This window comes from Hyperolius riggenbachi, chromosome 1, assembly GCF_040937935.1.
Source record: "Hyperolius riggenbachi isolate aHypRig1 chromosome 1, aHypRig1.pri, whole genome shotgun sequence".
NCBI lineage: Eukaryota > Metazoa > Chordata > Amphibia > Anura > Hyperoliidae > Hyperolius > Hyperolius riggenbachi.
The window spans coordinates 123,144,027-123,168,076 of NC_090646.1; the positions used below are offsets into that span (position 1 = coordinate 123,144,027).

The following is a 24,050-nucleotide window of genomic DNA, read 5'->3' on the forward strand; positions in this document are numbered from 1 at the left end:
GTTTTGCATTTTGGCCAAAAAGTTCCATTTTGGTCTCATCTGACCAGAGCACCTTCTTTGCTGTGTCCCCCACATGGCTTGTGGCAAACTGCAAACGGGACTTCTTATGCTTTCTGTTAACAATGCCTTTCTTCTTGCCACTCTTCCATAAACGCCAACTTTGTACAGTGCATGACTAATAGTTGTCCTATGGACAGAGTCTCCACCTGAGCTGTAGATCTCTGCAGCTCGTCCAGAGTCACCATGGGCCTCTTGACTGCATTTCTGATCAGCGCTCTCCTTGTTCGGCCTGTGAGTTTAGGTGGATGGCCTTGTCTTGGTAGGTTTACAGTTGTGCCATACTCCTTCCATTTCTGAATGATCGCTTGAACAGTGCTCCGTGGGATGTTCAAGGCTTTGGAAATCTTTTTGTAGCCTAAGCCTGCTTTAAATTTCTCAATAACTTGATCCCTGACCTGTCTTGTGTGTTCTTTGGACTTCACGGTGTTGTTGCTCCCAATATTCTCTTAGACAACCTCTGAGGTCCTCACAGAGCAGCTGTATTTGTACTGACATTAGATTACACACAGGTGCACTCTATTTAGTCATTAGCACTCATCAGGCAATGTCTATAGGCAACTGACTGCACTCAGATGAAAGGGTGCCGAATAATTATGCACCCACCACTTTGCAGTTATTTATTTGTAAAAAATGTTTGGAATCATGTATGATTTTCGTTCCACTTCTCATGTGTACACCACTTTGTGTTGGTCTTTCATGTGGAATTCCAATAAAATTGATTTATGTTTGTGGCAGTAATATGACAAAATGTGGAAAACTTCAAGGGGGCCGAATACTTTGGCAACCCACTGTATGTGCCCTATTAAACTAATATATCCAAAGAAGCGTATTGCTGTATATTGTGGCTGTACTACATGGATTGTGTACTACTGTGTTTTTTCTATTGTTATATGCCAAAGTATAGCAGGGGAGCAACCACAAAAGTCTTCCCAGCTGATCTTGCAAGGGGATCCACTGAAATGTGCCCCGGATACAAAACTGGACTCACAGAAGAGTATCTGGCCACTGATATTATCTAACTATCATCCAACTCCCAACTATTACAGGATTGGCAACAACCGCGCTATCCACAGGTGACCTCAGGCTGCTGGGCTACATCCTTTGATGTATAAATGCCATTTCCTGCGGTTGTAGGCTGAGCACACACAAGTTTTCCACAGTGAAGACACTGCATATCAGTAGCTCAGTGTCAATCTACTCAGACATCTGCCAGCTGAAATATATTAGGAAATGAGGGCAGTCAAGTAAAAGCAGCAAGCAACCCTAGGACAAGAAGAGAAATGCCAGTAAGGCTAGGTTCACAGTGGTCAGTTGTTATAACGCGTTATGAGTGTGAACTGCACTGGAGACTGGACATAGACTTTAATACAAAGCTTGGCTGCAACGAGTCGGAATAACAGCATCCATTACAACACAAGTTTAACAGAATTGTATGCAGAGTGTAGTCGTACACAACTTAGGGTGTAAGCCGCAATGTATTGGGTGCTCAGGCAATATAGCGTGCAACAACACCGTCAAGTGAACATCAATCAAAAATCTGCTGTTGGCACTCCAAGTTATAAATCATAAAGTTTACTTGAGATGCAAACTTAAATACAAAGTTTCAGAACGTCCAATTGTCCCTTTGTCAAGGAAAAAGAAAATCAACTAGAATCCACACTGGTCAACGTGAACAGCACTCACCAACAGGCCATGTACTTTGCTCCCTGGCGTCAAGTGCTCTGATTTAAGTTTGCATCTCAAATAAACTTTATGACATAACTTCCAACAGTAACAGCAGATTTTTGTTTCATAGAATTGTATGGGCAGCGAGCTGACATGCAGAATTATTTTGGAATGCAACTGATCACTGTGAACAGAGCCTAAAAACGTGAGCAAACACCTTCATTTAAAGATTCATGGACATATCCATGGCGTGTTCAGGTGTTAAATGCCTGATTTCAATCCCTGAAGGACAATATTGGCAGCGCAACAAATGCTTGCAAAATGCCTGGACAGATGCACACAACCACTGTATGCATGGCCTTTTTCAACATTTGAAAAAAAGGTGTAAAGGAGGCCTGCTGGTTTTCAGTTTTGTCAGTGCTGGCCTTTGGTAATTTACAGCTGGAAGAAGTGCAGCTGTGAGCTCTAGCTGGTATCTCCATCTTCCTTCCACTGCATGCAGAGAAGCAGAGAGAGAGGCCTGTGAAACAAAGACCTTTTCCTATTCCTTTAACCTTCATGTCACGCAACCTTCATATAACACATCATCTTACAGGGTGACAGGCTGCCATTTATATTCCTATTTCTTCTCTCTAGGACCATTTATACTATAAAGAATTTAGATAAGCCTGACAAGGTTACTAGGAGAAAATATTTAAGGACAGTACTAAAATCTGCCCTGGACAGTATACATTAAACAAGGAAGATGATCTTTGTATGGAGCAGAGATTAAAGCAGAATTACCTGTCCATATTAATTCCTTCAGGGCCAACTAATTATTTTACCTGCTATTGGCAAACGTAACAGCAATTGTGTAAAGTGCCTCTGGGTCACAGTACAGTTAGCGCTAGCAGGGCCCGTCCTCTTCAGAGGGAACTGTACATGGAGCAGTGCTTTTCAGCGCAGCCGGCGCCACCATAGACTGTAATAGGAATTACAGCTATAGCGGCGCTCAGTGAGTAACGTCGGCGCCGTCAGAAGACGGAGCTGAAGTTGCTTTTAAAACACAATAATTCGGCCTCCAGCAATAGCTGGAAGCTAAATTATATCATTCCCCACCATCCATGGCGGCCTGGAGGGGGAATAGTAATTAACGCGCCCGGGACTTGTGCAGCAGCAGGATCAGCCATATATCGGCTGTATCCTGTGCCCAAGTCTCTCGGCGCCGATTTCAAATGTATGCACTGTACATGTGTGGGGAAAAAGTGAATTTCCTAGTTACAATCAGTGAAGTTGTAACCCGAAAGCTGCATAGTTTGTTCACTTAGCAAATAGAAGCTTATCTTCTCTTTTACTGTACATTGAAGATCAGGGTCATGCAGCTCTTCAGCTGAACAGCGCCTGCATGAGTACAGCTGTGCCTCGTGCAGGTACAGTGTGGCCATCCTAGCCCATAAAGAGGACCACAGCATGGATCTTCCAGAGGGTCCCGGTGAGTGGTAGCAACAGCGAGGAGGACACAGGAAGCCTTTACAGCATCCAGAGGTGTCCCTCTTCTTCTGTATGTATGTGATTTTTAAAGAGAACCCGAGGTGGGAATTACTTTTACTATTGGGGCACAGAGGCTGGTTGTGCGCACTAAGACCAGCCTCTGTTGCCCCATCGTGTGCCTCCATGTCCCCCCTGCTCGCCGCTATACCCCCCGCATTGCTGGCGACACGCAGCGTGTCGCCAGCTCAATGTTTACCTTGCGCTGTCTGTCAGCGCCGCTCCCCCACCTCCTCCGCATCGGCGCCACCCGCCGCGTCACTTCCCTCCTATCAGCGGGAGGGAAGGGACACGGGCGGGTGTGCCGATGCGGAGGAGGCAGGGGAGCAGCGGTGACTGACAGCGCAAGGTAAACATTGAGCTGGCGACACGCTGCGTGTCGCCAGCAATGCGGGGGGTATAGCGGCGAGCAGGGGGGACATGGAGACACACGATGGGGCAACAGAGGCTGGTCTTAGTGCGCACAACCAGCCTCTGTGCCCCAATAGTAAAAGTAATTCCCACCTCGGGTTCTCTTTAAAAGGGAATAAAAATGGCAGCTTTCATATCCCTCTCACAACAGGGTCACTTTAAAAAATATTCTGCAATGATGATGTGACAAATCTATTGTAGCGCAAGAAAATGTTCTGACCATTAATTGCTCTATAAAGGAGTAGAATTTTTTTTACAGGTCTTCCTTTCTGCTTTCAGAACATGCAATGCAGTGGACAGGTGATGGATAAACGCTGACAGGCACAATTCTGTTACTTGAATGCAGACAACAGACATGCAGCTACACCAACAAAACTCCTAAAGGCTATTTGTGTTATTCATCTGGGTTACTTTACAATACTTAAAAAAAAAATAAAAGAAAAAAAGGGGCACTTAGGCCTTGTTCACATCTAAAATTGCAATCGCTGATGCCATCGTTTTGCGATTTTGTGCGAGATTATTTTTAGCACCTCCCGGCGCCTATCTGCACGTTGCGATTTTTTGTAAAACGCTTTTCTAAGTGCTTTTGCAGAGCGATTTGTTTTTTCACTTCCTGGCGCAAGTCAGGAAGTGAACTCTTTGACCCGGAAAATAATAAATACAAGGTATTTATTCTTAAAAGCGCTCAGGAAATCGCTATACAAAGCGCTTTTTCAAGTGTTGTGCGATTTCCATATACCTTTCATTGAAGCAAATCACTCCAAAAATGGTACAGGCAGCGCTTTGGTGAGCGGATCAGAATCGAACCGCTCAGATGTGAATACTCTTATAGGGAATCATTGCACAAGGGCGATTTTGAAAATTGCAGACGCTTAAAAAAAAACAGAAGCGCCCTTAGTGTGAACAAGCCCTTAACGAACCAAAGGCAATCTAATAAGGCATGTATGTATAGTGATATGTGCATTCATTATAAGATATGTGCAGATCCATGGCTCTGTGCCCAATATATACATTATTTTCATATGGATGAAATAAGAATACAAGCATCATCACAGGCAGAACACAGAACAGAAAGTGCTATCGATAAGGCTGTAAGTGAGAAGGCTGTGATTTGTAGGTCAGTACACAACAGAAACCCATTGAATGAAAGTGCCTATCAGACTCCTGACTGATATAATCTACAGCAGCTGATTGGATGAGTTTGGAGGTTGGGATCCTTATCTATTGGCAGGGAGAGTTTTAAAGTGATTGGTAGCTTGACTAATGAACTTAGGATGGAATTACATATTATCAAACCCCCTTACATACAAGAATGCTTACAGGAAATGTTCCAGCAGTAGTGATGGTCATGCCTAGGAGAACTCACGGAGAAGCATGTGATCAGTTTGGTCAGGTGAGAGATATGTAAGTCTCTGATTTGCTAGTCATGATCATGTGCTAAAGCAGCAGGATGTGATCACAGCAAATCAGAGCTTTGAAAATCAGTCAGCTGATCAAACAAATCACATGCTTCTCCATGAATTCTCCTAGACATGACCATCCCTATCCAGCAGTCGTGTGCATCGCAAAAGAGAGTCTCTGTATCAAGAGACAAGCTAAAGGTGATGAGCAATGCAGGATACTAACAAGCTGACCAGGGATTGCAAAGGGTCCAAGAGTCCTGATTTTCACAGGACTGTCCCTTTTTTACCCCTCTGTCCTGCCCCCTGCTGGCAAAATCCTGAGTTGTGCAGGACAATAGGGCTGATAGCCATGCTGCTCTGTCTCCCTGTATGCTGGAGAAAGCACACATACACGCACACCACTGGCAGATGATGCTTATTGCATCATCAGTGCGGGACACTGTCTGGCTGAGCTCTGCCCCTGGAGCTGTAAAGACAACTGCCTAGCATGGTTAGCCTCCCATGGTGCAGTGCTCTGGAGCCCCAGCAAGAAGGAAGAGTGGATGCTGCAGCTAATTGGGTGAGTTAGTGCTGCTCTGTCCTGTGTGTCCCAAGCTCGCCTTTGTGTGACCTGTCTCTTGTCCCCCCGACCTCCTGTGTTCCCTAGCCTTCCTGTGTGTGAATTGTCTCGTCCCCCTGCCCTCCTGTGTGTCTCTAGCCCTCCCTTGTGTCTCCTGTTCCCTTGCCTCCTGTGTGTCCCCTGCCCTCCTGTGTGCCTTGTCTCTTGTCCCTCTGCCCTTCTGTGTATGACCTGTCTCTTGTCCCCCTGCCCTCCTGTGTATGACCTGTCCCTTGTCCCCCTGCCCTCCTGTGTATGACCTGTCTCTTGACCCCCTGCCCTCCTGTGTATGACCTGTCCCTTGTCCCCCTGCCCTCCTGTGTGCCCTGTCTCTTGTCCCCCTGCCCTCCTGTGTATGACCTGTCCCTTGTCCCCCTGCCCTCCTGTGTGCCCTGTCTCTTGTCCCCCTGCCCTCCTGTGTATGACCTGTCCCTTGTCCCCCTGCCCTCCTGTGTGTCTCTAGCCCTCCTGTGTGTGTCCTGTCCCTTGTCCCCTCCCTCATGTGTGTCCCCCTGCCTCCTGTATGTCCCTCTGCCTCATTGCTTCTAACTGTCCCTCTCTGGCCTCTTTTGGGCACCAAATCCCTCTGTCAATCTTTATCCCTCATTAGTCACTCTTATGACTAATGTAAAGATTTATGCAAATATGTGTATTTTTCTACCAAAATTATTATATTATGTGTGACTAGGATTTTATTGGGGCGTGGTGAGGGGTGTGGCAGGGTGTGGCTTACATGTATGATCTCAAAAAGTTGGGAGGTATGGTGATTATCCCGCCACCCCAGGGAGGCCCATTCGCTAGACTCCTTCCATACACTTTACATGAGGTCTCTGTGCCGCTAACAATTACACACGGCTAGTCTAAGTAACAGGAGATCCAGAAACCTGTTCCACAGACAACAACCCCCACAATGATCAGAAAACAGAGTCTCATGAGAACAAGCCAGAGCTATGAACGGGAGTGCTTACTTCTCTCAGTGATGGGATGAGTCAGTGAACTATGGGATGCGTAATAATCCTTAACAACAATGGACTCCATGGCATTTGTTAAGAGTGCAGAAAATGTCATCTTGTCATGAAATGTTCATCTTATTTACAATCTGAGACAGACTATCCAATGCAAGTAATAGGAACCACTGACAGGAGAGAGAGAGAAAAATAAAAGTTATGAGTAGATATATTTAGATTCATGCTTCTTTTGTAGTACGCCATGGTGTCAGAACGAGAACATGCTTGTCAAACATCGGATAAAGGGAGACTCTCTGAAGAGAAAGCAGCAGTTTAATGGAAGGCTGAGCTGCAGAATACTCCGTTATAGAGCTACTTTAACTTCAGCAGACACGTAAGATTCAAGTGTTCATTGATCTGGCTGCTTCCTGCAGCTACGGCATGTCAGCCACGGGGCGTTTCTGTTTCAAAGTGTCAATCAGGGACTGAACTCCCCGTTTTACGCTAGTTGTGACTCTCCTTGTTACAGAATCTGCAGGAGGTGGTGGCGGCTGAGGCTTCTGGGAGGGAGGCCTGGCAACCAGGCACTTCTGATACCGCAGCTGCAAGAGAAAAGTAAGCACATCTTAGTGGGGAAAATCAGTAACACACAACAGCTCTGCCACATGCTAAAAACTACAAGAGCTATGGATGCTATAGCTCCTGTCACATAAGCATAGAAATCATCACTTTCTACAGTCACCATGTTGGGGAGTCTTTAACTAGCACTTGAGAAATTAAAAGGACAGTAGGCTTAAAATCCGAGGTGCAGAACGCTCGTGACGTGAGTGTGAATGAGAGCTATGCAGCTGCGGACTTGCGCAGTAGCCGCAGCCTCGCCGGGTCGGAAGCTGCTATAGAGAGCACCCCGGGAAACCCGCTGAGAGTGGAGCTGCGGTGAGGGACACATAAGCTTCCAGAGGCTGGAGGAAGCCCCAGGTAAGTAAATCTTACTTTTATTTATTTGCCAGATATTTCCTTTAAAGGGAATATTAACTGAGGGGTATGGATGTCTCCTTTTAAACAATACCAGTTGCTTGGTAGTCCTGCTGATCTCTTTGGCTGCAGTGGTGGCTGAATCACACATCTCAGAATCAGAATCAGTTTTATTTCGCCAAGTACAGCAAGAGCCATAATCGGAATTATTTGTGGTACACATGGCATAGACAGATACAACAACACATACAATTTGAAATGCAGTAATCAGATATACAGAGGACCAGCTGCCGACCTGGCAATTACGAGTGCAGGCCGGACCGGGGAAAGTCAGAGTTCAGTGACCGAACGGCCTGGGGAAAGAAGGTGTTCTTCCGCCTGGTGGTTTTGGATGGTATAGTCCTAAAGCGGCGGCCCAACGGGAGGAGCCTGAAGTAGTGGCTGCCAGGGTGAGAGGGGTCACGGGAGATCATGGTGAAACAAGCATGCAGCTAATCCACTCTGACTTCAGTCAGAGCACCTGATCTGCATGCTTGTTCAGTGGCTGTAGCTAAAAGTACTAGAAACACAGGATCAGCAGGAGAGTCGGGCAACTGGTATTCTTTTAAAAGGAAAAATCCACATCCTTTTCAGTTTAGGTTCCCTTTAAGGTGCTCATTAACAATACAATCCCACATCCAAACAGTCATTTCCGATCACTGTGGTAATCATTCAGAAACGATCCTTCGTGCTCATTGACGTCTAGATTCCTGTTAACCAATGAGATAGCTGGAAATGATCAATTGGGCGTGGTTGCATCGTTAATGGCCACCTTAAATGTATATGTTGCAGAGACACCTGTGCAGAGATGCACAAGCTCCAGAATTAGGGCTGGTTCAGACGGACGTCTGCGTAGCGTCGCGTCTGGGGGCGTTGCGGCGGCTGCGCGGTCAGGCTTTAAGTAGCCTTCGGTCGCGTCGTGATGTGGTCGCGGTTTTTTTTTCCCCGTAGGGGAACATTAGCCGTCGCGGTTGGCCGCTCCCTGGAAGCTACATGTTGCTTCCAGGGGCAGCCCGAACGCTCGCGAAAATCGGGACCCGAACGCCGCGTTCGGGTAAAAGCGCGCAAAAGCTCGGTGTAAACGCTCCCATTCACTTGAATGGGAGCGTTTACCGTGACGGTCCGAACGCTTGCGGTAAACGCTCCGCAAGCGTCCGTCTGAACCAGCCCTTATACAGCTACTGCTGTTAAATGAGTCTTGGATGGCCAGAAGACCCTCTAATGCCTTTGTCCTCCTGCCTTTCATTTTACTGATCTCATAAAAAAAGCAAGTACCTCAAAATCACTACATAATAGGGGTTTCTAGACTTCTGAAAGAACCGTGAGGCTTCCTGGCACCACATCTATGAGATGGAACTACTGCTGCTGGCTGCATGTTAATAAAGGACGATAAGAGAAACCAATGCCGGTTTTCTCCTCCTCGATTCTGCCATCCTTCAAATGAGCCCAATACCATGGCTCAGAATGCGTGAGAACACCATGCATTTCTACTGACAGTGCAACAATCAATGCAAGATGTAAACAATTCCTACTGGACAATCAGCTTCAGCAATGGCAAAAAAAAATTCAGTGTAGCGGTTATGTCTAAATTAGTTTGTATTATATTGCACTACACAGCTCAAACTACCTACTCACTAATAGGGATGATCAATGAGATGCAAATACTTCCGAAATTATGCAAATTTTTTATGCAAATATATGCAGTTTGAAAAACGACCAATTAATTTAAACCTGGGTTTAAATGGATTGGCCCATTTTCAAATTGCATACATTTTCATAACAATTTGTATAAATTTGCATCAACTCGGAAGATTTTGCATATATTTGATTATCCCTATTCACTAAGCTAAAATATTTCATTGCAAACGAAAGAATTGTTTTTGGATAACTTTTTTTTAATGCTCCACAGGCTCCTGTGGGAGGTGTCTTCTTTCCCTGCTTGGCCTCTCTCTAGAGGCCCATACCCCACAAATAATTTTTTCGCGATATTGTGCAACATCATTCAACGAAAATTCATTAGAATATATTGAACGATGCACGACACCCAGGCAATCGTTTGTTTTTGAACAACTGACATTTCCAATTTAATTGTTGAGGATCGCTTCGATCCTCGATGACTTGCGTGGTTTTGCTGTGATCATGTAACACAATCATCCATTATTGCTGCTGAAAATGATGACTGCAGATGCAGCCAGAAGGATAAGAGATCGACACTGAGGAACAATGGTTTTCCCGCTGCATATCTGGCCGCATCTGCCTGTGGGTATTCAGATTAAAAGTAGTTGCAGTATTAGGCAGGGATCACATCTAAGTGCCTCCGGGAATGACCTCTACATTTTCCCCACACGTCAGACAACAGCTAGCTGACGGCAGCTGACAGTCAGCAATAGGAATCGCACACGATGTGTGGAAAAAACAAACAAAACCAAACCAATATTTTTTTCAGGAATGCAGAAAAACACACATTTTAACACTGGACCGTGAATGTCCATAGGAAAGCATTACTTTTGCATGTGATTGACACAAGTGTGATCCCTGCCTAACCATGGAAGTGTGTTTATTAGCGGTGCTCTTCTGAGTAGCTACGAGTACGTAGCTACTCAGATTCAAAAATGTGAAATTTAACAGATGTAACCGCGGGAGATGGGGGGTTAACTTAAAAATGCTGCCGTCGGATCCTATGGGTTCCATTTGCGGCACACGTAGTGTTCCATGACACTTCCACGCTTCCTCCTTCAAGCCAAGGAGGAAGTGCGGGAGTAACGTGAAAACATGATGCGTATGGAACTCATCGGATGCAACAGCAGCATGGGTAAGTTAACACCACCGTCTCCCGCGGTCACATCTGTTTCATTTACATTTTAAATCCGAGTAGCTACGTACTCATAGCTACTCGGAAGAGCACCGCTAGTTCTTATGACTATCTACAAGAGGTCAGTGAAATTGCAGCTGTCCCTATAGGCTCCAATCTATCAGATGTAAAGGTAACATTTATGCTACAATTTCCAGCCAGTGACAATTCTACAAGCGGGCGACTGCCATGATCTAGCAATGGCCCTATTATTGAAAAGGTCTGAGGAGTGGTTGCTGGAATGCCTGCAGGCTCTAATATTTCACTCAATACAAGCCTTACCATGCAAGCAGCCTGCACAGCTTCTGAAACGCTTGCTGCATTGGGCTCACACCAGAAAACATGAGTCTCAAAGTGCTGATTTCCAGTGTCCATAATGAAGGCGAATGTGTGAATGTCCTTGCCAACGCCCATGAAAGATAGGAAGCGGACCCTGCATTCCACCAAGACCTCTTCATCCTGCCAGACAGAACAGATCCCAATTACAACATAATAGGCACTTCACAATTATTGGTATTCCTGAACAGCTACAATTACTGATGAAATGGGACAGTGCTTTTGGAAGTCAGTCATCACAATTGCCTGGCAGCCTTTGTGATATTCAGACAGATTTATGAAGCTGGCCAGGAGAGTACGGGGCATATTCATGACAGATTTGTTTTTATTTTCACACGCTGTACATGGTGCTCCAGTTTTCTCTCAGTTCTCTTATTCAGCACTTTGTCAGTCTCAGTTTTATCTCTTATCCTTTTGCCCCACATGAAGACCTGCTTCTTCCAGGATGCATGAATAACCATTATCAACAGACGTTTTTACTAGGAAAAGTCACATTTTACAGCCAGTGTTGCTGGTGTAAACTGTGCAAGTTTCAGCTTTGATCTGCAACAATTCTTTGATCTTTCCTTCTTTTATGTCTGCATATGGAGTGTTCGACCTCTCCCCATAATCTGGTATTCTTCTGCTAATTCTGCCCCATATTGCTTTGACAGAGCAAGCAAGCAAACTTCTCTTTTGCATAAGAGAAGGAATACATTTAAATTAAAAAGAAAACTGTGCAGGGTTCTCCTGCGGTTCCAACTTGACCCATAACCAGACCAATCAACCTGGATGGCCAGGAAAGGGAAGGTAGGGGGTATGTGTGCTTTCCAACATGCGTGGGGGGTGGATCCTCTCTCCCCCCCACAAAGCACCCTTGTCCAAAGAACTAATGTATCCCTGTACTTACTCCTCAGGGTGGGGTGGATATTTAAAGCAAATCTGCACCAAAGTCTGCCATCAGAACCATGCCTTCTATTCCTCCCTCTCTGTGTATTTAAAGTAAAACTGAAGCTAAATTAAAAAATAAGTCAGATACTTACTTATGGAGTGGGAAGGCTCTGGATCCTATAGAGCTTTCTCATTCCTCTGTTACGGTTTCAGCACAGTCCCTGGTTCACATTTGCCAGAGCCTCTGTATTCCAGAGTGCTTTAGAAGACTGCCGGCTCCGTACTGAGCACGCAATGAGCGCACTCACGCATGCGCATTACGGAGCAGTCCATCTTCGGAAGCACTTGAGCTTTCAAGGATACCTGAAGGCGTATTTGACCAGTTGGTTGAATTCTTGCAACAGGGGTGGATAGTGCTGGAAAGAGGGGACAATGAGAGGATAACTGCGGACCAAAACATAACTGAGAAACAGGAAGTGCTCTGGAGAGGACTTCAGGTTTATGCAGATCACAGAGATGAAACAGCACAAGCTTTCATATGGTTTCACCTCCTCCTGCACAGCATCCCTATGACCCCTGCACAGCATTCTGATGGTGTCCACTCTGCATCCTGACACATCAGCTGGTGCCAGAGAAAAGAAGAAGCAGGCAGCAGCAGTAATGATTGCAGTTGGGTGCATGAGGTGGAATAAGGAACTTGCGGAAGCTCAAAGGCGTGATCAGGCAGCTGGAGAGCAGCTTGGATCACCCCTAAACAAGGCCTGAAACAACACTTTGGTTTTAAAACAGGTTTGTGGTGGCTAATGCTGCCATAAGCTTTTTAATCCTCACAACATTGATGAATTGAATCTTGGCAGTGGCTGGCACTGAAGGGTACAGTCTTGCTGAGATGAATCTCACCCCGGGCAGTAAAGAGGTCAATAAGTTTCCGGTTTGCAAAAAGAGAATCAAGGCATCAGACTGTGAATTTGTGGACAATTCTGATTATACAATGTTACCACATCCATAGTATGTCATATAAGGGACTATCAAAAGTATCTGTTCAAAGTACACTCACCGAGATTACCCAGAAATCTGGTAACATTGTGCAAGACTATACTATTGAGGTGTGAAACAAGCTAACTATGTAAAACTGGAACAACAATCCCTAAGCAAGGACCTTCCTATTTATCATCAACATACAATGCAGTTTTAACATCTTTATCAAATAACATCACCAAATAGTAAGTTGTCTGGTAAAATTCCAGTCTGGCCACAACAATTTTACCAGTATTTGCTCAATTAACATAGCACATATTGCACATATAGCACAATTTGTATTTTTATATGTGTGTTAAGCCCCAATACACACGCTCAACAGCTGTTGTTGTGAAACAATCAAAAAGAAAATTGCTTTTATTGTTCACACAACCGATAAGACTGATAAGACGTCAATCCAATAGTTGGATCGACGTCTTATCAGTTGTGTGAACAATAGCAATCAACTTTTTTTGGTTGTTTCATAACAAAAGTTGTTTGATTACAGTGCTGCATAAAAGGCCACGGTTGAGCCTGTGTATGGGGCTTTATACTATCAACATGCCCATTTTGAGCAACACACACTATGTTACCTTCATTTGCACATGGCAATTTCTACCAAGGTTTAGTGAGTCAAGCTCAATAAGCCTTACCAGACTCTTTGTTGCCTGGAGTAATCACATTATCTGTACATTTATATGTCTGGGTACTTCCTACTTAATTTGGAGTAAAAATGTGCTTGTTGCAGTGGCATAATGTCTTTTAGATCACAAAAAGGTGTCCTGGTGAATGTACCTTATATTCCTATGAATAGTGTGTAGTGAATTGTGCCCATAAGAAATATAATTTAGCATCAATCCTGCAGCTATGAGAAGGAATTACTGTGCTATTAGTAAGCTCTTCTTAGCACTGCAAATAGTGTGAGTGCCAAAGCCTGCATTTCTGTTTACCATGAAAGGGTTAACTCCAGACATGCAATGTACTTAATTACTAACTAAAGTGATTAAATCAAACATCTGTTCTCTAAATGATGTACATTTACAATGCTAAAAAAATGAGCGTATTATTGTTGTGCTTCAGTGATTGCCGCACCATTTATTATTTTGTGCACACGTCTAAATGTCATTGTGCATGCACAGCTTCCCAGTAAAATGTGACCTTGAGGCTGGCTGGTTGTAACAGAGGAGACACTGGTGGACTCCTATTCCGTGCAGAAAACCCCCCTTCCTCTGCACAGGCTACTCTTACTGCTCAGCCTGCTGAAAATCATGTATGAAATACAATTCAAAACTAAACCTGTAGCCAGAACATTTAGACTTATAAACAGAAGCAAAAATGTTTTGTAAAATGTTTAGAAAAAATACTGCAACGTACATCATTATGTCTAATTCCTACTTGCGTGTGTGCACGTGTGTGTATGCACGTGTGTGTGTACCCGTGTGAGTACGCGTGTGTGTGCGTGCACGTCTGTGTGTGTGTGTGTGTGTGTGTGTGAGTGCATGTGTGAGTGCGCGTGCACGTGTATACACACTTCCATGCAGGAAGTGTACTAGCAATGGATTCACATGGGTCTCTACTGTGGCAGAGGTAAGAAAGCTATCCACACCGTCATCCTTTGTGTATCAGATATTTTACATCGGCGGTGAAGGAGTAAAAAAAGCGTACTGTTTGCTACACCTTTGAGTAGGTAATTCACCATTCTCAGACACTGCATCTGCCAGGTGACTTATTTACAGAATCAGCTCCTGTTTGCCACTAGGACTTGCCATTAAGGTGTAGAGATACATTTTCACAGTGAGAGAGTTATCTGATCACTTCAGTCCTTAACCACTTGAGGACCACAGTCTTCTCGCCCCTTAAAGGGACACTTAAGTCAAACAAAAAAAAATGAGTTTGACTCACCTAGGGCTTCCAATAGCCCCCTGCAGCTGTCCGGTGCCCTCGCCATCTCCCTCCGATCCTCCTGGCCTCGCCGGCAGCCACATCCTGTTTTGGTGACAGGAGCTGACAGGCTGGGGACGCGAGTGATTCTTCGCGTTCCCAGACACATTAGCACCCTCTATGCTGCTATATGGTATATGATATATGCTATAGCAGCATAGATGGCGCTATTGTGGCCAGGAACGCGAAGAATCACTCGCGACCCCAGCCTGTCAGCTCCTGTCACCGAAACAGGAAGTGGCTGCCGGTGGGGCCAGGAGGATCGGAGGGAGATGGCGAGGGCACCGGACAGCTGCAGCGGGCTATTGGAAGCCCCAGGTGAGTAAAACTCATTTTTTTTGTTTGACTTAAAGGATACCCGAACTGAAATGTGACATCATGAGATAGACATGTGTATGTACAGTGCCTAGCACACAAATAACTATGCTGTGTTCCTTTTTTTATTTCTCTGCCTGAAAGAGTTAAATATAAGGTATGCAAGTGGCTGCCTCCAGTCCTGACTCATACAGGAAGTGACTGCAGTGTGACCCTCGCTGATAGGAAATTCCAACTATAAAACACTTTCCAAGCAGAAAATGGCTTTTGAGAGCAAGACAGAGGTAAAAAAGGGGAATTTCTTATCAGTGAGGGTCACACTGTAGTCACTTCCTGTCTGAGTCAGGACTGAGTCAGCCACTTACATACCTGATATTTAACTCTTTCAGGTAGAGAAAGAAAAAAAGGAACACAGCATAGTTATTTGTGTCCTAGGCACTGTACATACACATGTCTATCTCATCATGTCACATGTCAGTTAGGGTATCCTTTAAGTGTCCCTTTAAGGACCAGAGCCTTTTTTTCCATTCAGACCACTGCAGCTTACACGGTTTATTGCTCGCTCATAGAACCTACCACCTAAATGAATTTTACCTCCTTTTCTTGTCACTAATACAGCTTTCTTTTGGTGCCATTTGATTGCTGCTGCGAGTTTTAGTTTTTATTATATTCATCAAAAAAAGACATGAATTTTGTCAAAAAAATGACTTTTTTTTAACTTTCTGTGCTGACATTTTTCAAATAAAGTTAAATTTCCTATACATTTGAGCACGAAAGTTATTCTGATACATGTCTTTGATAAAAAAAAACATTCAGTGTATATTTATTGGATTGGGTAAAAGTTATAGCGTTTACAAACTATGGTGCCAAAAGTGAATTTTCCCATTTTGAAGCATCTCTGCCTTTTCTAACCACCTGTCATGTTTCATGAGGTGCTAAAATTCCAGGATAGTATAAATACCTCCCAAATGACCCCATTTTGGAAAGAAGACATCCCAAAGTATTCTGTGAGAGGCATGGTGAGTTCATAGAAGATTTTATTTTTTGTCACAAGTTAGCGGAAAATGACACTTTGTGACAAAAAAAAAAAAAGTTTCCATTTCTTCTACCTTGCGACAAAAAAAAATGAAATCTGCCACGGACTCACTATGCTCCTCTCTGAATACCTTGAAGTGTCTACTTTCCAAAATGGGGTCATTTGTGGGGTGTGTTCACTGTCCTGGCATTTTGGGGGGTGCCTAATTGTAAGCACCCCTGTAAAGCCTAAAGATGCTCATTGGACTTTGGGCCCCTTAGCGCAGTTAGGCTGCAAAAAAGTGCCACACATGTGTATTGCCGTACTCAGGAGAAGTAGTATAATGTGTTTTGGGGTGTATTTTTACACATACCATGCTGGGTGGGAGAAATATCTCCGTAAATGACAATTTTTTATTTTTTTTACACACAATTGTCTATTTACAGAGATATTTCTCCCACTCAGCATGGGTATGTGTAAAAATACACCCCAAAACACATTATACTACTTCTCCTGAGTACGGCGATACCACATGTGTGGCACTTTTTTGCACCCTAACTGTGCTAAGGGGCCCAAAGTCCAATGAGTACCTTTAGGATTTCACAGGTCATTTTGCGACATTTGGTTTCAAGACTACTCCTCACGGTTTAGGGCCCCTAAAATGCCAGGGCAGTATAGGAACCCCACAAATGACCCCATTTTAGAAAGAAGACACCCCAAGGTATTCCGTTAGGAGTATGGTGAGTTCATAGAAGATTTTTTTTTGTCACAAGTTAGCGGAAATTGATTTTAATTGTGTTTTTTCACAAAGGGCCTGATTCACAAAGCAGTGCTAACAGTTAGCACGCTGGTGAAAAGCCCTTTATCATGCCTAAACTCTGTTTAGGCATGATAAGTTTAGGTGTGATAAGTTTAGGTGTGATAAGTTTAGGCATGATAAGTTTAGGTGTGATAAGTTTTTAGGCGTGATAAGTTTAAGCACCAACTGGGTTAGCACCGCAGTGCACAGCTGATCAAAAGTTTTGCGCTAGCAAAGTCTGGTGCACTTTGCATAGATTTTAATGGCGCTGCTTTGCGTGCGGGACTTTACATGCGATCTAAACTTATCTAAACTTATCATGCCTAAACTTATCATGCCTAAACTGAGTTTAGGCATGATAAAAATGGTTATCACGCCTAAACTGAGTTTAGGCATGATAAAAATGGTTATCATGCCTAAAGTCTCTAACTGGGTTAGCACCGCTTTGTGAATCGAGCCCAAAGTGTCATTTTCCGCTAACTTGTGACAAAAAATAAAATCTTCTATGAACTCACCATACTCCTAACGGAATACCTTTGGGTGTCTTCTTTCTAAAATGGGGTCATTTGTGGGGTTCCTATACTGTCCTGGCATTTTAGGGGCCCTAAACCGTGAGGAGTAGTCTTGAAACCAAATGTCGCAAAATGACCTGTGAAATCTACTCATTGCACTTTGGGCCCCTTAGCGCACTTAGGGTGCAAAAAAGTGCCACACATGTGGTACCGCCGTACTCAGGAGAAGTAGTATAATGTGCTTTATGGTGTATTTTTACACATACAGATGCTGGGTGGGAGAAATATCTCTGTAAATGACAATTGTTCTGCACTGCACTTGGAAGGTGATCTGACGTCGGATCTGCGGGCGATCTATTGGTGTGGGTGGGTGATCAGATTGCCCGCAAGGGGCCGGTTAGGGGCTGATTGATGGGTGGCAGTGACAGGGGGTGATTGATGGGTGGCAGTGAGAGGGGGTGATTGACAGGTGATCAGTGGGTTATTACAGGGAAGAACAATTGTAAATAATGAAATGGCGAAATGATAAGGGGGGGTCTAAAGGCAATCTGAGCGTGTGGGCGAGTGATTGGGTGCCCGCAAGGGGCAGATTAGGGTCTAATCTGATGGGTAACAGTGACAGGTGGTGATAGGGTGTGATTGATGGGTAATTAGTGGGTGTTTAGAGTAGAGAACAGATGTAAACACTGCACTTGGGAGGTGATCTGATGTCGGATCTGCGGGCAATCTATTGGTTTTGGTGGGTAATGAGATTGCCCGCAAGGGGCAGGTTAGGGGCTGATTGATGGGTGGCCGTGACAGGGGGTGATTGACAGGTGATCAGGGGGGATAGATGCATACAGTACACGGGGGGGGGGGGGTCTAGGGATAATCTGAGGGGTGGGGGGTGATCAGGAGGGAGCAGGGGGTAGTTTAGGGTTAAAAAAAAATAGCAGTGACAGAAAGTGACAGGGAGTGATTGATGGGTGATTAGGGGGGTGATTGGGTGCTAACAGTGGTCTGGGGGGTGGGTCTGAGGGTGCTGTGGGCAATCAGGGGGCAGGGGGGGGAAATCAGTGTGCTTGGTGCAGACTAGGGTGGCTGCAGCCTGCCCTGGTGGTCCCTCGGACACTGGGACCACCAGGGCAGGAGGCAGCCAGTATAATAGGCTTTGTATACATTACAAAGCCTATTATACTTCTTCCATTGGGCGATCCGGGTGCTAGTAACCCACCGGCGCTTCCGAACGGCCGGCGGGTTACAGCACGAGGGGGGCGGAGCCAGTCGCTGACGGCTGATCGCGTCACGAATGACGCGATCGCCGCATAACCACGCCTGCCGCCACCTCCGCCGATGAGCGTATTGCGGTCGTTTACACCCAGTCTTTGCCGCCGCCCATCGGCTGGGGGCGGTCGGCAAGTGGTTAAGTTACTTAACCTATTTTAGTTCCTGGACGTAGAAACTACGTCCAGGAACCATGCGCTCCGGCGGCCGATCGAGCGCGTGCACGCACGCTCCCGGCCCACGGTTCATTAGCCAAGCAATCAGTGAATCGGGCTATGGTGCCCGATCACTGATCCCTCTCCCCCGCTGAAAAAGCAACAGCTTCTCTCAGAAGCTTCGCTTTTCCTGGCTGCAACGTCCCCCATGCGTCTCTCTAAGCGTATGTTACGCTTAGAGTGACGACATGTACACAAACTCATGGGCAAAAAGTAAAACTACAACTAAAAGTAAAAAAAATAAAGCTAAACACACATTTACATTAAAAAACAATTGTTTACATCCCACCCTCCCAAAAATACCCAAATAAAATGTTTAATATAAAAAAAAAAAAAAACATGTAAATATTTACCTAAGGGTCTAAACTTTTTAAATATCAATGTAAAGATGAAATATTTCTATATTTTTTGTTTATTTTAAACTTGTAAATAGTGATAGAAGCAAAATGGAAAAAATGCACCTTTATTTCCAAATAAAATATTGTCGCCATACATTGTGATAGGGAGATAATTTTAACGGTGTAATAACCGGTACATATGGGCAAATACAATACGTGAGTTTTAATTATGGAGGCATGTATTATTTTAAAACTATAATGGCTGAAAACTGAGAAATAATGATTTTTTTCCGTTTATCTCTTATTCTTCCTGTTAAAATGCATTTACAGTAAGGCCCCGTTCACACTTGCGGTTTAGTAAAAACCGCACCGGATGTCCGGACCGCACCGTATCCGGACCGGACCTGATCCGTACGGTTCCTATCCGGATCCGGTCCGGATCCGGTCCGTTTGCATCCGGTTTCCGTGCGGTGTGAACACGGTTGCGGTCCGGATCCGGTTTCTTAAGGAGATAACATCCTTTTAATTACCTGGGGTCTGGGAGGTCAGCAGAAGGGTCTGGGGTCATTGTTGGAGACAGGTGGACGTGTGGAGACCATCCGTGGATACAGAGACTGCAGTTGGGACCATGGATCCAGGCATTTTTTACTCGTAAACCTGGGAATTCTCTCTGTTGTTCGCCTCCTTCAGACATATCAGACATGTTGCTGGCAAAAAGAGCTCCAGCATGAAATCGCTGCTGCCCCACTCTTCGCTGGGCCCATGTGGTCCCCATCCAAAATGCATAGGAAGTGGGGTAGAACGTCCGGTTTTTGTAGCCAGTGTGTTGTGCGCTCTCCGGCTCTCATTGCTTTGTATTGGCCGGATGGTGCAGTCCGGCTCCGCTCCGGATACGGCTGCCGGAGGAGCCGGACCAAAAAATAGCGCATGTTGGAACGGACGCCGGAGTCCGGATCCGGCCCGGATCCGGTCCGGCAGAACGGACGCATGTGAACGGACGCATAGGCTTTCATTGCCATGCCGTGCGTCCGTTTCGTCCGTTCTGAAAGCGGTCCGGCTCCGGCACGGCGATTCTGGACGGCCACCGCTAATGTGAACCGGGCCTAAAGTGGCTCTTAGCAAAATGTACCCCCCAAAGAAAGCCTAAATGGTGGTGAAAAAAACAAGATATAGATCAGTTCATTGTGATAAGTAGTGATAAATTTATAGGCTAATGAATGGGAGGTGAACATTGCTCAAGTGAAAACGACGGAACGCGAATGGGATCTAATGGTGCAGTAATGCCTTTAGATCGATTTTCAATAGATTTCCAATAGATTTCATTCTGAAATCTATTGAAAATCTGTTCCTAGTGTGTGGCACACACCAGATAGATTCCTGTCATATTCGACCTGACAGGCATCTGACAGAAATCTATCTGATGGTCGAATCTGCTGCAAATCTGTCAGTGTATGGCCACCTTTAGCCATAGTACCTAAACAAGCATGCAGATCAGGTGCTTTGACTGAAGTCTGACAAGATTAGCTTCATGCTTGTTTTAGGTGTGTAATTCAGACACGACTGCAGCTAAAGAGGTCAGCAGGACTGGAAGTCAACTAGTATTGTTTAAAAGGAAATAAATATCGCAGTCACTATATCACTGTCACTTCAAGTTGCCTTTAAAGGGGTTTTTTATTACAAGGGAAAAAAAGGAAAGAATTCAGGAGGGATACAGAAAACCACTGTAGTTGGCAAAGTTGAGAATCCATTGGGATTTACGCCATACTAATCAATAATTTATACCTCGTTCAGCGTAAGGGACGCAGGATTTTACATATGTTCCATACTGTAGACAGATAACTGAGCTGCAAATAATTGCATCAGGTGATAAGGTAATTGCAGATGTAAGTGTTTAGGCCAGATATATTGATTTACAGTTCATCAGAAACCTGATCTGCTATACTAGACATGTCTGTATGCAGCTGAGAAAGTGTGTCTAAATGTAATTACTCCCATTCCATTCCCATCAGAAATGTTTACAATGCTTAGATTACGTGTAAGATCACGGCTAGGCTATGGTCTGTAAGAGTCCCTGTACTGCAGCAATAAACATATTCCCAGTACAGTATTTTTTTGGAATATAAGACACAACTAGGTTTAGAGGGCAGAAATTAGGGAAAGAATATACTAAATCTGGTGCGTCTATGGTGCAGGAGTGTCTTATGGACCCCCCCCCAAAACTGTCTCTAAGCTACATTGCCAAACTACACTACCCTACACTAACCCCTGCTGCTACACTAACGACCCTATATTAACCCGTGCTGTCCATCAGCTACACTAACTGCCCTACACTAACTTTTGCTGCCCCACCAGCTACACTAACTACTCTACACTAACCCCTGCTGCCTCACTAACTACACTACACTAACTACTGCTGCCCCAAAACCTACACTAAGCCACGCTGTTCCCACCACCTACACTGAATACAAATGCATTTTTCATGTTTACCTATTCTAGGGTTGAGGCATGCTGCTAGGCACACAGGAACTATATAACTGGGCTGCTGCGGGTCTGGTATGATGGATTCCCGGGTCCCCTGCAGTCCAGCTCAGAGAGTGGCAGGTCATGCTCTACTGCCATGTCCTGGGTCCGGGCAGCAGTGGAGAAGCAGTGACAGTTGTGGTGAGCACCAGATCCCTCCTGGAGCCCCTGGTGAGGGCCTGCGGTACATCTTGCACCTGCTAATAGGGGACATCTGGCTGTACATTCGGACTGTAAGTTGCACTTACACCCCCCCCACCACACATTAGAGGGAGAAAAAGTGCATTTTATAGTCTGAAAAATACGGTTGTTTACTATATCAGAAGCAGAAGTTTACTATATCAGGATTCGTTATGCATTGTATATTCATACAGGCGCATGATTGGGACCTGGGGACTGAGTTTACTATAGCCAAAGGTTTACTATATTTGACAAGGTTTCAAATACAAAAAAAGTATATATATATATATATATATATATATATATATATATATATATATATATATATATATATACACACACACAAAACAGGCAAGGTGAAAAATTAGATCACAAAATAATGTTAGAAACATAATAGTCAAGAATACAAGAATGAAGCTTTGGTCATAAGAATTACTTCAAAGATTAAAATAAAAAAAATAGATTGTATATCTCAGCAGTAGGATTTTCAACTTGATTATAACAGATCGGATCATAACAATTTGCTGGGCTGATCGACAAACCAGCTAAATACAATCTACTATAGCTATATAATCATTCTTAATCTATGGTGAGCAATGGCTCATTCTTTCTCCATACAATTTGATCTGAGTGAAATGTAAAATTGTGCATAAAGTCCTGACTCTACCAAGGTAAGAGATATGCAGGATGAAGACACGACAGGCTCACAGTGCCAAGGAGAACATAAACACTCAGATTTGTGTTTGAGTCTTGACCCGTCAGATCATCAATATAACAATAACTGTATGACAGTCTGATTGGATATATGCTAAACAAATTGGTTAGGCAAGCATTTAGATTACAAAGTGATTGATAAACCTACTAGTTCAAATTTGTAGCGAAATCTAACACATTCAGTATATTACATGTACTGTATGTTCCCAAGTTACTCACCTTTTCTTTGCTAACTGTTAAAGTAGCATCAGCTACATTCATAATTACTGGAACCCAGTCTTCTTTGCCTGCTTGGCCCACCAAACTTTCAATTGCTTCGTTAACTATATCCATACCTGGAAGAAATGGACCAGAGTACATTTGCGTGTATAACCAAGCTCTTTATATTTCAGACAGGCTACAAAGGTATATGAAAAACTATCAGAAATATAATGGTCTGTCTTTATTTAACTACTTACTGCACCAGGTGCAGTATAATCACGCCCTGGGAAATCATCTAAAGTCCCAGGGCCGCGAAAGTTAGTCAATGCGTGCGCGCTACCGTTACCGCCGGTTAGCGGGGACATTAATGAATGGGAACGCAGTTCCCATTTATAAATCTAAGTCCCCGAATCAATGAACGCTGGCATCTATTAGATGCCTGCATCATTGTATCTTCTGGGTGTTACACTGCCACGCATTATTTCCGATTCATGTCCTTACGTACGCGAATCGGAAATAATGACTGAGGACATCTTGTGGCCAAATAGTCAAACTACATCACAACACATTTTATTTAATAAAAATACCTACACTTATATCTAAAATTAACTATTTCCCTCCCACACTCCCCCATAGTACTCAAACAGCATATATATATATATATATATATATATATATATATATATATATATATATATATATATATATATATATATATATATACATACACACACATACACTGTATATATATATAACACTATAATGACCGCAAACGGAGAAATAATTGATTGTTTTCCATTTTTTTTTCTTATTATTCAAATTAAAATGTGTTTAGAATAAAATAATTCTTAGCATAATGTACCTCCCAAAGAAAGTCTAATTGTTAGCGAAAAAAAACAAGATATAGATCATGTCGTTGTGATTAAGTTATTGGCGAAAGAATCGGAGAAGCGCTGACAGGTGAAAATTGCTCTGGTCCTAAAGGGACCACAGTGGTCAAGTGGTTAAAGAGAAACCGTAACTGAGAATTGAACTTCATCCCAATCAGTAGCTGATACCCCCTTTCCCACGAGAAATATTTTCCTTTTCTCAAACGGATCATCAGGGGGCTCTGTATGGCTGATATTGTGGTGATGCCCCTCCCACAGTGGGGTGTCATGACCATGGTCCTGACACCACACTGTGGGAGCCTTGCTGCATTCTGGGAAATAACAGCTGTTTCCAACTGCCAAAAATGCATCATCTCTTTCCACATACATCACCTGCCAGCAGTAAAAGTCACCACGTGATAAATGTCAGAATGTAAATCTGGGAGACAAAAGATTTTACAATGGGCAA

The 24,050-nt window shown here is 44.1% G+C and overlaps 1 protein-coding gene across 20 annotated transcripts in view; it reads right to left on the bottom strand.

The window, feature by feature from the left end:
* Positions 1-6,926: 6,926 nt before the first annotated feature.
* Positions 6,927-24,050, bottom strand: part of APBB2 (amyloid beta precursor protein binding family B member 2) — a 487,722-nt gene continuing 470,598 nt past the window's right edge. For all 20 annotated transcript variants that reach the window (XM_068278493.1, XM_068278494.1, XM_068278495.1 and 17 more), the window contains 3 exons: positions 22,731-22,846; positions 10,759-10,935; positions 6,927-7,213 (listed from right to left, as the gene is read on the bottom strand). In XM_068278493.1, the coding sequence (XP_068134594.1) occupies positions 7,046-7,213; positions 10,759-10,935; positions 22,731-22,846 (461 nt within the window). In that variant the 3' untranslated portion in view covers positions 6,927-7,045. The remainder of the gene's footprint in view (positions 7,214-10,758; positions 10,936-22,730; positions 22,847-24,050) is intronic.